Here is an 11,753-nt window from a genome sequence, read left to right on the forward strand (position 1 = left end):
TAGTCTCAGTTGCACAGGGCATGACCTTTTCCACAGCCCTGAACCATGCAGTTAGGTCGACCTAGTCTCTCTGGGCCTCAGTTTCCCACCTGTGCAATGGGGATAACAGCACCGCCTTACCTAAGGGGTGTTGTGAGGTTCTTATCCTATGGTAGCAGGAGAAGCTTGGATCGATCTTCTCTTTATCCAAGGTACAAGGCGTTGGTAATAAGATGTTTCCCCAAGAGATGCCCTGAGCTGAGAGAACAGAACCAGTCCACAAGAACACCTGGCATTTCCCCAGCGCCTTTCATTTTAAAGCACCTGATTCCTGACTGTTCACCCCACTCCCGTAGGGCCGGTAAATCCTATGCTCCCCGCTGGCTTTATTCTTGGGGGACCCAAGGCGCAGAGAAGCTGAGGGCTGTGTCCCGGGTGATGGGGAGAATCGGCAGGGAATGAACCCAGGAGTCCTGGCCTCTGAACTCCTGCACCTCACACACACCCCCCGCCCCTCTGACTGTGCATTTAAAAAAACCCCACTTTTGATTTGTTCTCAGCTGCTGTTTATTTCTTTAACAGGGTGGGGGGCATCTCCGCGCGGCAGCCCCCAGCAGAGAGAACAACTCCTGGACCTGGGGCAGCTGCCCACTGGATGGGACTTTTCCCACCGCCTCGGGTCGGGAGCAGCACCCCCCCCCCCCCCGCCACGCCCGTCTCCCTGCGGACGCGCCGCTCCCCAGAGGCGCCTCCCCCTGGAGGGGCTCCCGGCGTCTCCACTACAAGAAGAGGGCGAGCGGGAAACCAGAGCGGCTTCGGAGCGCGGCGGAGCAGACGGGACGCGGCGTCCTGCTGAAGCGGCTTTCTCTGCCTTTGGGGCTTGAGTCCCTCCTGGGGCAGCGCTCGGACTCCTGGGTTCCCCGCCGCGGAGTTGCTGCTCCGGACGGAGGACGCGGGGTAGCAGCCTGCAGGTTAGCGCAGGAGCTAACCCCCCCCCGCCCCCGCCGGCCCCAAACTTCCTGAGCTACTTAGAGCCGCCCCTCGGGAAGGGAGCTCGCCAGGCTCGGGGAGTTCGTGTTGCTGAAGGCAGCGCTGGGAGAACCCCACCCCTGACCCTAGGGGCGAGCGGGGAGCCTCCCTGGGGTCCCCTGGCAGGAGACCCGCCAGCTCCATTGGGGGTCAGGGCTAAGGAGAGAACCCAGGAGTCCTGCTAGCGAGCGGCCCCTTCCCCCTCCAGGGAAAGGCAGGGGTCCTGCGCTCTGCGCCCCAGGACCATGCGGGGAGCATCTGCCAGCGCCCTGCTCAACGCCTCTCTCCTGCTCCCCAACCGCTCCTGCCCCGGGGGGCTGCTCTGTGCCAACAGCTCGGAGCCGCGGAGCCCCCCGCGCCTGGTGGACGCCTGGCTGGTGCCCCTCTTCTTCGCCCTGCTGATGGCGCTGGGGCTGGCGGGCAACTCCCTGGTCATCTACGTGATCACCAAGCACAAGCAGATGAGGACGGTCACCAATTTCTACATTGGTGAGTTGGGCACAGGGGTGCGGTGGGGCTGGGCATGGGGGCGCAGTGGGGCTGGGCGCCTGGGGCTGGGCGCGGTGGGCCTGGGCACGGGGGCGCGGTGGGCCTGGGCATGGGGGCGTGGTGGGGCTGGGCACGGAGGAACCCTGGGGCTGGGCACGGGGGCGCGGTGGGGCTGGGTGCGGTGGGGCTGGGCATGGGGCGCAGTGGGGCTGAGCACAGAGGAACCCTGGGGCTGGGCACGGGGGCACGGTGGGGCTTAGAAATTTAGAAAAATTTGATCCAAGCCATTATTAGAATGATACACTGCCAGAGTGATCAAGTAAGAATCAAGAGGAGAAGAAAAAAATAACTTCCAAACAAGAAATCTCCTGGTGATTCATAATCTAATGACTATCAGTCTAGGCACGGGCAGGATGTGCATCTCAGGATGTGAGGGAGCAGAGGGTCTGCTCTCAGTGGAGGGAGCAATGGACAATGAAGAATATAACATCAATATATATATTAGGGGTCAGCCAGAGTTGAAGATCATCTGGTAGTGTTAAAAAGCAACGGCTGAGCCTGCGTCCCAGCCCAAGAAAGCAAGAGAGAAAAGAGAAAGCAAATTGTCAGAGAAACACGCAAAAGATTTACACAGAAATCAATGTGCAGGCAGTGGCAAGAGAGCGAACCCATTAGCAGTTGAAGATTCACGCTGGTGGATGGATGCCTCAGAAGAGAGGGGGCGTATTCCAGAGCAGTCCTTCAGGGTTAATTTCCTTTGAAACAAAATTGACCTACAGAATTATTTGAGCTATTTAACCTCTTTGTCAAGGGCCTGGAGGAAAACATAAAATCTCACTGCTAAAGCTGGCAGCTGACCCCCAAAACTGCAGGCGTGGTAAGTAACGCAGAAGACAGGTCACTTATTCAGACCAATATGGATCACTTGGGCTCAAGCAAACAATGTGCGTTTTAATACTGCTCAGTGTAAACGTATGCAGCTGAGAACAAAGAACGTAGGCCAGGATGGGGGTCTCTCTCCTGGGAAGCAGGGACTCTGTAAAAGATTTGGGGGCTGTGGTGGATAATCAGCTGATTAGGAGCTCCCAGTGCGATACTGCAGTCAAAAGAGCTAATGCGATCCTGGGAGGCATAAACAGGGGAATCTCGAGTAGCAGCAGAGAGGCGATTTTACCTCTGTATTTGACACTGGTGCAACCGCTGCTGGAATCCTGTGTCCAGTTCTGGTGCCCACAATTCAAGAAGGGAGTTGATAAATTAGAGGGGCTTCAGAGAAAAACCTCAAGAATGATTAAAAGATTAGAAAACCTGCCTTAGAGTGATAGACTCCAGGAGCTCAATTTATGTAGCTTAACAAAGAAAAGGTTAAGGGGTGACTTGATCACAGTCTATAAGTACCTACATGGGGAACAAATATTTAATAATGGGCTCTTCAAACTAGCAGAGAAAGGTCGAACACGATCCAGTGGCTGGAAGTTGAAGCTGGACAAATTCAGACTGGAAATAAGGCGTAAAATATTAAGGGTGAAAGTAATTAATCAGTGGAAGAATTTGCCAAGTGTCGTTTTGGATTCTCTACCACTGACAATTTTTAATGTTTTCCTAAAAGACCTGATCTAGAATTTATTTTGGGGGCAGTTCTCTGGCCTGGGCTATACAGAAGGTCAGCCGAGATCAGTGGTTCTCAACGAGGGGTATGTGTACCCCTGGAGGTACACTGAGGTCTTCCGGGGGTACTCAACTCATCTAGATCAGGGAGTGGTTGGATGGGTTTAGGGGGGTTGCAAGTGCATGGCTGGCATTAGGGGGTGGCAAGCAGGGCAACTGCCTGGGTCCCCACACCACAAGGGACCCCACGAAGCTAAGTTACAAGCTGGGGCTCGGGCTTCAAACAAGGCTCACAAGTGAAAAACAAGTTCAAGTACCACGCTGAAGTGTAAGTACAATATTTATATTAGGGCTGCCAAGCGATTAAAAAAATTAATTGCGTGATTAATCACGCTTAAACAATAATTGCGTCCCATTTATCTATACAGTGTTCACTTTATATTTTTTATTACAAATATTTTCACAGTAAAAAACAAAAGAAATCGTATTTTTCAATTCACCTAATACAAGAACTGCAGTGCAATCACTTTATCACGAAAGTTGAACTTACAAATGTAGAATAATATACACAAAATAACTGCATTCAAAAATAAAACAGTGTAAAACTTTAGCGCCTTCAGGTGCACTCAGTCCTACTTCAGCCAATCTCTCAGACAAACAAGTCTGGTTACAATTTGCAGGAGATAACGCTGCCTGCGTCTGGTTTACAATGTCACCTGAAAGGGAGAACAGGCATTCGCATGGCACTGTTGTAGCCGGCGTCGCAAGATATTTACGTGCCAGGTGCGCTAAAGATTCACATGTCCCTTCATGCTTCAACCCCCATTCCAGAGGACATGATGACGGGTTCTGCTCGATAATGATCCAAAGCAGGGTGGACCGACGCATGTTCATTTTCATCATCTGAGTCAGATGCCACCAGCAGAAGGTTGATTTTCTTTTTTTTTTGGTGGTTCGGGTTGTGTAGTTTCCGCATTGGAGAGTTGCTCTTTTAAGACTTCTGAAAGCATGCGCCACACCCCGTCCTGACCAGATTTTGGAGGGCACTTCAGATTTCTTAAACCTTGGGTCGAGTGCGGTAGCGATCTTTAGAAATCTCACATTGGTACCTTCTTTGTGTTTTGTCAAATCTGCAGTGGAAGTGTTCTTAAAACGAACATGGGCTGGGTCATCATCCAACACTGCTAGAACATGAAATCTAGGGCAGAATGCGGGTAAAACAGAACAGGAGCTGCTCAAGCACACGTAGGAGTGAGAGCAGGGCTTAATTTGTGCCGGGGCTTGCCAGAACTTAGCCCCGGCACCTCTGGGCCTGGCAGTTCGTAGCCCCGGCACCTCTGGGCTTGCCACATCCGTTATGAAAGTAAAAAAATTGCTTGAGCCCCGCTGCCCTGGCCTGGCACCTTTTTCATTACAAATTAAGCACGGAGTGAGAGGCATCCTGATCAGTGCCCTCAGGAAGACGGAGGCACTGTGAAACTGTGAAGGAAAGTCAAAGGAGAACTCGGGCCTTTGAGCCCTCTCCAGCGCAGGGATTCTGCAGAGGGTTTAACAAAACTCCTGACAACCCAAATCTTCGGAGTCCGTTCATGGTGACGATTTATTAGTGACTCTGGGGGAGACATTTTAGGCAGGAGCTTTCCCCTTTTTGTGCTTGAAGATCTTGTACGTTGTGACGGCTAGTTGTTAAAAACAAAACCAAACCAAACAGCCAGGGGAAATTACAGGCCATTTTCTAGGCCCGTGAAGGGCCCATTGGGGTACTGTGGGAATACTAGGAAGAAGGCTGCTTGGAGGTTGGGAATCTCACCTTAGAGACTAACCTGCCACAAGTACTCCTTTTCTTTTTGCGAATACAGACTAACACGGCTGTTACTCTGAAACCTATCTCTGAGAGCCCATTCAAGTAATATAGCATTCAGACTTGTGACCCGGCTATTCTGCCCCGGAGCCCCACCTCTCCCTTCGCCCCAGCAATCTCCGCTCCTCCTAGCCGCAGGCATCAGTTACAATATGTAGCTGCAGGCCGGTTATTTGTCACTTTGCATCTAGTTTCTTTGGAGAGATTTTGACCTTTTTGTGATGCCCAATGACAGAAAATTAAAGTCTAAAGTCTGCCTATCCCAGTCCCTCCCCCACCATCCTTGCATCCGCTGCTTTTACAATTAATCTCCTGGCTCATTGTGAGAATCTCCTGTTCTGTGTGCAGTAACCCAGGTTACCGAGAGCTTTTTCCTCAGCTAAAATATTGAGGGGCCTGATCCGGCACAATAGAGTCAATAGGGGCCTGATCTGCAGCTGCCCTGTGCTTTCTGTCCTCGTTTACACCTGTGCAAAGTGGGTGCAAGATGCAAGATCAGCTCACAGGTTTCCACTCACTGGTTATGGGGTCAGTGACCAGACAAAGCGCCAAGCAGGGCTGGATCAGGCCCTTCCAAATGTCACCATCCCTTGCAGTGCAAGTAGGAGCAGGCACCTGGGATAGGACGGTGAAGTAAGTGACACTCAGCTGTACCGAACCAGCTGAAGCTGAATGAACGTCTTCACCTGACTAAGGCAGCTCTGGTCAGTGCTGCCTGGGCAAAGCAAACCTTCAGGGCAGCCCCGCATAGCTTGTACATCCCTTATGGAAGCGCTGTCAATCCATCCGTGCTTACCAGAACCCTGCTGCAGTCCAGGAGCACAGGGGTTAACCAGGACATCCCGGCTGAACCTGAAATGAGCCAATACCGCAAGGCCCCCTGACTCAGAGGAAACCCTGGTCTTGGGGGATATTGACTTTCTTGACCTTGATTGCTTAAAAAAATGATCGTGCAATGCATTAGAGAGAGAGGGCTGGTGCCTGGTTTAAATCAGCATAATCCCATTGAAAGCAATGGCGCAACACCTATTGACCCCAGCTGAGGACCAAGGTTATATAGATCCTCTTCCCAGCCCCAGGAGGGATCCCCTTTCTACAGGTGGGGAAACTGAGGCGCAAGAGGGGTTTGATGACTTATCCCAGGCTGCACAGCGAGCCAAGTGTCAGAGCTGAGATTAGATTTTAGGAGTTCCTGGCTCCCAGCCCCATGCTCTAAGCACTAGACCTTGTTGCCTCTTGATGCTGACGTTACTAGAAACTCCCCCTCTGTACACCTCACAAATCTCACTCCAGGTGCTCTTTGCGTATGGCCCTGATCCAGCAAGGAGCAAGCAGCATCCGGGAAGCACTCAGTATCCTCCAGGCTCAAACTTCCACTCCGCTAGAGCAATTACTGCCCCTTAGCCAGTGTCAAGGCTCTGTGCTGTCAGGAATGGGACTCAGCTCCAAACCCTGGGCTCCCAGCCCCCCCACACTGGGGTTAGCTCATAGGGGCAAGTCTGAGACGGTTCAGAGGCTATTGAGACGGGTGTGACTTACACCTTCTTCCAGCCCTTCATTGTGTATGTAGATTCCCTCTTGCACTGGTGTAAACCTGGAGTAACACCCCTAAAGCCAATGGAGTTAATCCAGATTCATACTAGCATACAGGAGACCCTTCCTCTCTTTTACGGCCAGCAGGCCCTTAGACACCCCAATCTCCCCTCACACATTTCCTCTGAATTTGGCCTACCGGGCATAGTGGAATCTGAGAGGGAATCAAAGCTGGATTAACCGACAGGCCCAGGAGCTGGAAGATGGAGTTATAAGCTTGATGCAGGTGACGTTTTGTGGTCCCTTGCAGATCTTCGGCCGGTGCAAATTGACCCAGCTCCATTGACTTCACTGGAGCAGTGGCAATTCCCATCCGCGGAGGCACAGCCCCTGTGAATCTGTGGGTGCAGCCAGGAAAGCAACTAACAGAGGGGTGGAAATAGAAAGGCTCCAAGTCTGGTGCTCTCTGCGCCGGACCATGCCTCTGCAGGTGGAGACTGGCCCTTTACGTGGGGTGAAGAGGAGGGGAAATAAACCAAGGTCTGCAGCATCAATAGAAGGAGGGTCAGTTGTTCTGGACATGTCCATTTCCCAGCTGCAAAGTCTTTGTTTCAGACCCGTTGTTCCCAGAATGGCAGGGGGACGACGAGAACTGAAACAGCAAAGGCCAGCTCATTCGCCTTTTAAATCGACCCTGTTACTGCCGTATCTAAGCACCTCGCCATCTTTAATGGATTTAGCCTCACCACACCCCTAAGAGGCTGTTCTCCCCATCACACAGGTGGGAAACTGAGGCACAGAGCTACTAAGTGACTTACCCAAGGTGGCATAGGGAGCCTGTGGCAGAGGTAGGATTTGAACCGAGGCCTCCTAAGTCCAAGGCTTGTGCCCTAATCACAGCATGACCCTTTCTTTCTTTTGACAGCCAACCTTGCCACCACAGATATTATCTTCCTGGTGTGCTGCGTGCCGTTCACTGCCATGCTGTATCCCCTTCCCGGCTGGATCTTCGGGGAGTTCATGTGCAAGTTTGTCAATTACATCCAACAGGTGAGGCATTGGCTTAGGGCTTCGCTCATTACTGTGGGCAGTGCTGGGGTGACTGCGGGGGACTTAGTCTTCAAAAGAGAGACTGCGTGGGCAGCAACAGGGCGAGCTTTGTCCTCTCCTTCCACACAGGCACCTCACACATATATTTCTCATGCAGTTGCACAACACACACATGGCCTATGTGCATGCTATACAAACAGAAAAGTTAGATAAAAAACATACTCTTGCTGGAAGGTTGCAGCATAACACGACTTTATGATAAACACACAGTGACCAAAACCAGAGAGAGACAAAGCAGGCTGCTCCCTGCAGCGAGGCACAGATCTTGGAATCACTGTGGATAGTTCTCTGAAAATTTCAGCTCAATATGCAGAAGCAGCAGTCCAAATGGCTAAAAGAATGGTAGGAACGACTAGGAAAAGGATAGAAAATAAGACAAAAATATCATAATGCTACTATATAAATCCATGGCATGCCTACATCTTCAGTACTGTGTCCAGTTCTGGTCACCCAATCTCAAAAAGGAGAAAGTGGAACTGGAAAAGGTTCCGAGATGGGAAACAAAGATGATCAAGGGTATGAAACAGCTTCCGTACAAAGAGAAACTAAAAAGATTAGGGCTGTTTGGCTTAGAAAAGGGATGACGAAGGAGGGATATGAGAGAGGTCTCTATCATTCTGAAGGGCTTGGAAAAAGCCACTAGAGAAGCGTTATTTACCCTTTCATGTAATACAAAAATCAGGGATCACCCGATGAAATGAATCCGCAGCATGTTTAAAACAAACACAAGGGAGTACTTCTTCACCCAACACACAGGCAACCCGTGGATCTCCGGGCCATGAGATGTTGTGAGTATAAAAGTATAAATGGGTTCAAAAAAAGGGCTAGATAAGTTCCTGGAGGACAGGTCCATCAATGGCTAATAGCCAACATGGTCAGGGATGCAACGCCATGCTCGGGGTGACCCTAAACCTCTGACTGCCAGAAGCCGAGAGTGGAAGACAGGGTGGATCGCTGCAAAATTGCCTTGTGTACATTCTCCCTGAAGCATCTGGCACTGTTGGAGTTGGGATACAGGGCGAGATGAACCATTGGTCTGACCCATTTTGGCAGCACTGATGTTCTTATATAAATCCCCCCCACCTTGATTTAGGCTGACATTTTCCAGACTAACTGGAAATGTCCCAGATGGCACACGTCCATACACAGCCTGCAAGCAAGGCCAGGAACCCCCCTGCTCTTGCGGCGGTAGCTTGCATTTCCAACACGCCACACCACGCAAACCGAGATCATCGGCTTCCAAGAGTAGAATACTCGGACACAGAGAGCCAGATACTCAGCTGCTGTGTATTGCTGTATCTCTGTTACAGTCGACCTGGCGCCAGCAATGCACGGGGTGGGTGCGTGGATATGTGGTTCCCCAGCCAACTCCCCTCCAAGGCTCTCCCCTCTCCGCTTCTGCCTCCCCTGGCAGGTCTCCGTGCAGGCCACCTGCATCACCCTGACGGCCATGAGCGTGGACCGCTGGTACGTGACCGTGTTCCCACTGCGTGCTCTGCGTCAGCGCACCCCCCGGGTGGCCGTCGCCATCAGTGTGGGCCTCTGGATCTGTGAGTAGAGCCGGCGTGGGTAGGGGAGACTGGGGAAAGGTGGCCCTCCTGAAGTGGTGCCGGGCAGCTGGGGTGAGCTGGCCGGGAGGGGCCGTCACCGGCACTCCCGGAGGAGGAAGGGGGATGGAGAGATCCATGTGGGCATGAGGGGACAGAGCCTACTGGGTAAGGGCCCCTTTATTTTTTAAAGAAACTGCCTAGAACCATTTATGCAACCCTTGGCCCAACCCCTGACCCAATAAATGTCAGGGTTCAGATAAAATGGGACCTGCATCTGAACCACCCCTGGGCGTGGTTTGCAAAGCCAAGCCCTACCTGGGGAGGTTGGGGATGTTCAAGGATGGGGGCTGAAATGGGAATTTGGGGGATGTAAGAAGGGAGGGGACAGCTGTAACACAGGCATGAGCTGAAGCTGCTGGCTGTGTCAAGTGGAGTCCTTCCCCACCCTCAGGGAATGGACCGTTGGCAACTATCATCCTCATAACCTGGTTCTGACCCTTCCCTTTGTCCCTCCAACTCATTCCCCCTGCGACCCATGATCCTTCCTGGTTCTGGTTTGGGTCTGTCCCTACATCCTGCTCCCCCACTGGCTGGGATCCTGGTTCAGTTCAGTTCGGTCCCTTCATCCCCTGCTGACCACTAAAGCAAGCACCCAGCCTGGCGCTGGGTCACTGACTCTGGCCTTGCTGCCCACGGCAGGTTCCTTTATCATCTCCACCCCAGTGCTGATGTACAACAGGTTGACGGAGGGCTACTGGTTCGGGCCGCAGACCTATTGCAGTGAATCCTTCCCCTCCGCCTCCCACGAGAAGGCCTTCATCCTTTACAACTTCCTGGCCGTCTACCTGCTGCCCCTACTGACCATCTGCGTCTGCTACATGGGCATGCTCTACCACATGGGACATCCCACCGTGGAGCCCGTCGATAACAACTACCAGGTACCTGGCTCCTCCCCCCTGCACTCCCCACACATGCCCATAGGGGGTGTGTGCATGTGTAGATCTACATAAGACCTGATCTCCAGAAGCTTTGAGCACCCACGGCTTTCACTGGCTCCAGCAGGAGTTGATGGTGCTCAGGACTCCTCGACCACAGGGCCAGATTCATCCCTGGCCTCTGTATCCAACGGTGCATGTAAGGTGATGCTCAGGTGCATGGCCTGTGTCTGCAGATACTTGCATGTACATACACCTGTGTCCACATGCTTGTGAACAACACATGCTGCCATTTGCACCCATGCACCCACTGTTTTGTTTGCACATGAATGCACGCAGAGGCACCCACCGATACTTGCACGTGTGACCCACCCCATGTGATGCTCTGTTGCCCCCGGTGGTGGCCCATAACTAGAGGTGGATAAGCTTGCCACGGCACTGTTCTTTTAGTTCAGGCAGCAGAAGTTCATGCGCTCCAATCCAGAGGTCCCAGGTTCAATCCCCACTGCCAACCACCTCCTCGGAGTGTGGTGTTATACACACATGCAACCACTTGTGCGTATACCTCTTTACACATGTCCACCCACTGGCATGATGGCTCAACTCCCACCAGAGCTGCCTGGCTGTGAATGCTAACACACACACCCTGTCTCTGTGGCTTGCAAGGTGCAGCAGCTGGCCGAGCGCTCCGAAGCGATGCGGGCCAAGATCTCCCGCATGGTGGCCAGCATCGTGGGACTCTTCACCGTCTGCTGGGGGCCCGTGCAATTCCTCATCCTCGTCCAGGCCTTCAGCCCCAGCTTCCAGCACAATTACTACATCTACAAGGTGAAGATCTGGGCCCACTGCATGTCCTACACCAACTCCTCTGTCAACCCGATCGTTTACGCCTTCATGGGCCTCAACTTCAGGAAAGCCTTCAAGAAGGTCTTCCCCTTCATCTTCAAGCAAAAGGTGGGCTGCACCCATGCGGGCAACACCAACATCAACACCGAGATGCACTTTGTGTCCTCGGGCACATAGGGAGGTGGACATGCCCCTCCCTGCCCAGAACATGAGACCAGATGACTCTCTTTGCTGATAAGAACTTGCAGCTCGTAGAGCCTTTCATCCCAAACTGCTTTACAAACCATCTCACTCACCATTGTAATGCAGCCACCTCTGGAGTGGAAGGCAGCAGCTGTTTGTATAGCCCAGAGCATCACTGCCTGGCAGTTTAGGACAGAAAGTGAAGGAGGACACTCCGAAGGAGAGGCAGGCAGGCGGTATGTAATTACCCCAAAGAGACCAGGGCTAAATGGCTAAACCATTCCCACTAAAAACGGCCTGGGACTTTTAACCCCACAGAAACAGAACCTCTGCTTTTCCTTTGAAAGATGTGCTCCTGAGGGCATTCAGCGCCAAAAAAATAACAATTCTGTGCACAATATTTTAAAATTCTGAAAGTTTTATTTGTCAATAAATAAATACAGGGGCTCCAGCATGGCAGTGGGGAGCACAGGCCACTGGCTGCACGAAGGTGGGAGATCACGCTGCAGCCCCCCCATCCTCGCCCCCGGGACATGGACTCAGCAGTGAGGCTGCACCTGACCCTGACACAGCACAAGGCCTGGGCTTGCCCCAGAAACATCCTGGGGCCCTGCCCCTCTGCACCAGGCA

At 52.5% G+C, this 11,753-nt stretch overlaps 1 protein-coding gene across 1 annotated transcript; it reads left to right on the top strand.

The window, feature by feature from the left end:
- Positions 1–797: 797 nt before the first annotated feature.
- On the top strand, positions 798–11,510 carry KISS1R (KISS1 receptor). The gene is made up of 5 exons (XM_084614522.1): positions 798–1,497; positions 7,425–7,549; positions 9,024–9,159; positions 9,859–10,097; positions 10,761–11,510. The coding sequence occupies exons 1-5, from the start codon at positions 1,254–1,256 to the stop codon at positions 11,115–11,117; spliced, it is 1,101 nt and encodes a 366-aa protein (XP_084470648.1). The 5' UTR covers positions 798–1,253; the 3' UTR covers positions 11,118–11,510.
- Positions 11,511–11,753: the final 243 nt, after the last annotated feature.

This window comes from Lepidochelys olivacea (genome assembly GCF_965140295.1).
Source record: "Lepidochelys olivacea isolate rLepOli2 genome assembly, chromosome: 25".
Lineage (NCBI taxonomy): Eukaryota > Metazoa > Chordata > Testudines > Cheloniidae > Lepidochelys > Lepidochelys olivacea.

Bases quoted from the DNA above. Each gene is read 5' to 3' on its own strand.
- KISS1R (XM_084614522.1), top strand. From the start codon at position 1,254: ATGCGGGGAGCATCTGCCAGCGCCCTGCTCAACGCCTCTCTCCTGCTC. The intron at 1,498-7,424 runs GTGAGTTGGGCA...TTCTTTTGACAG, and splicing joins GGTCACCAATTTCTACATTG to CCAACCTTGCCACCACAGAT. The intron at 10,098-10,760 runs GTACCTGGCTCC...GTGGCTTGCAAG, and splicing joins CCGTCGATAACAACTACCAG to GTGCAGCAGCTGGCCGAGCG.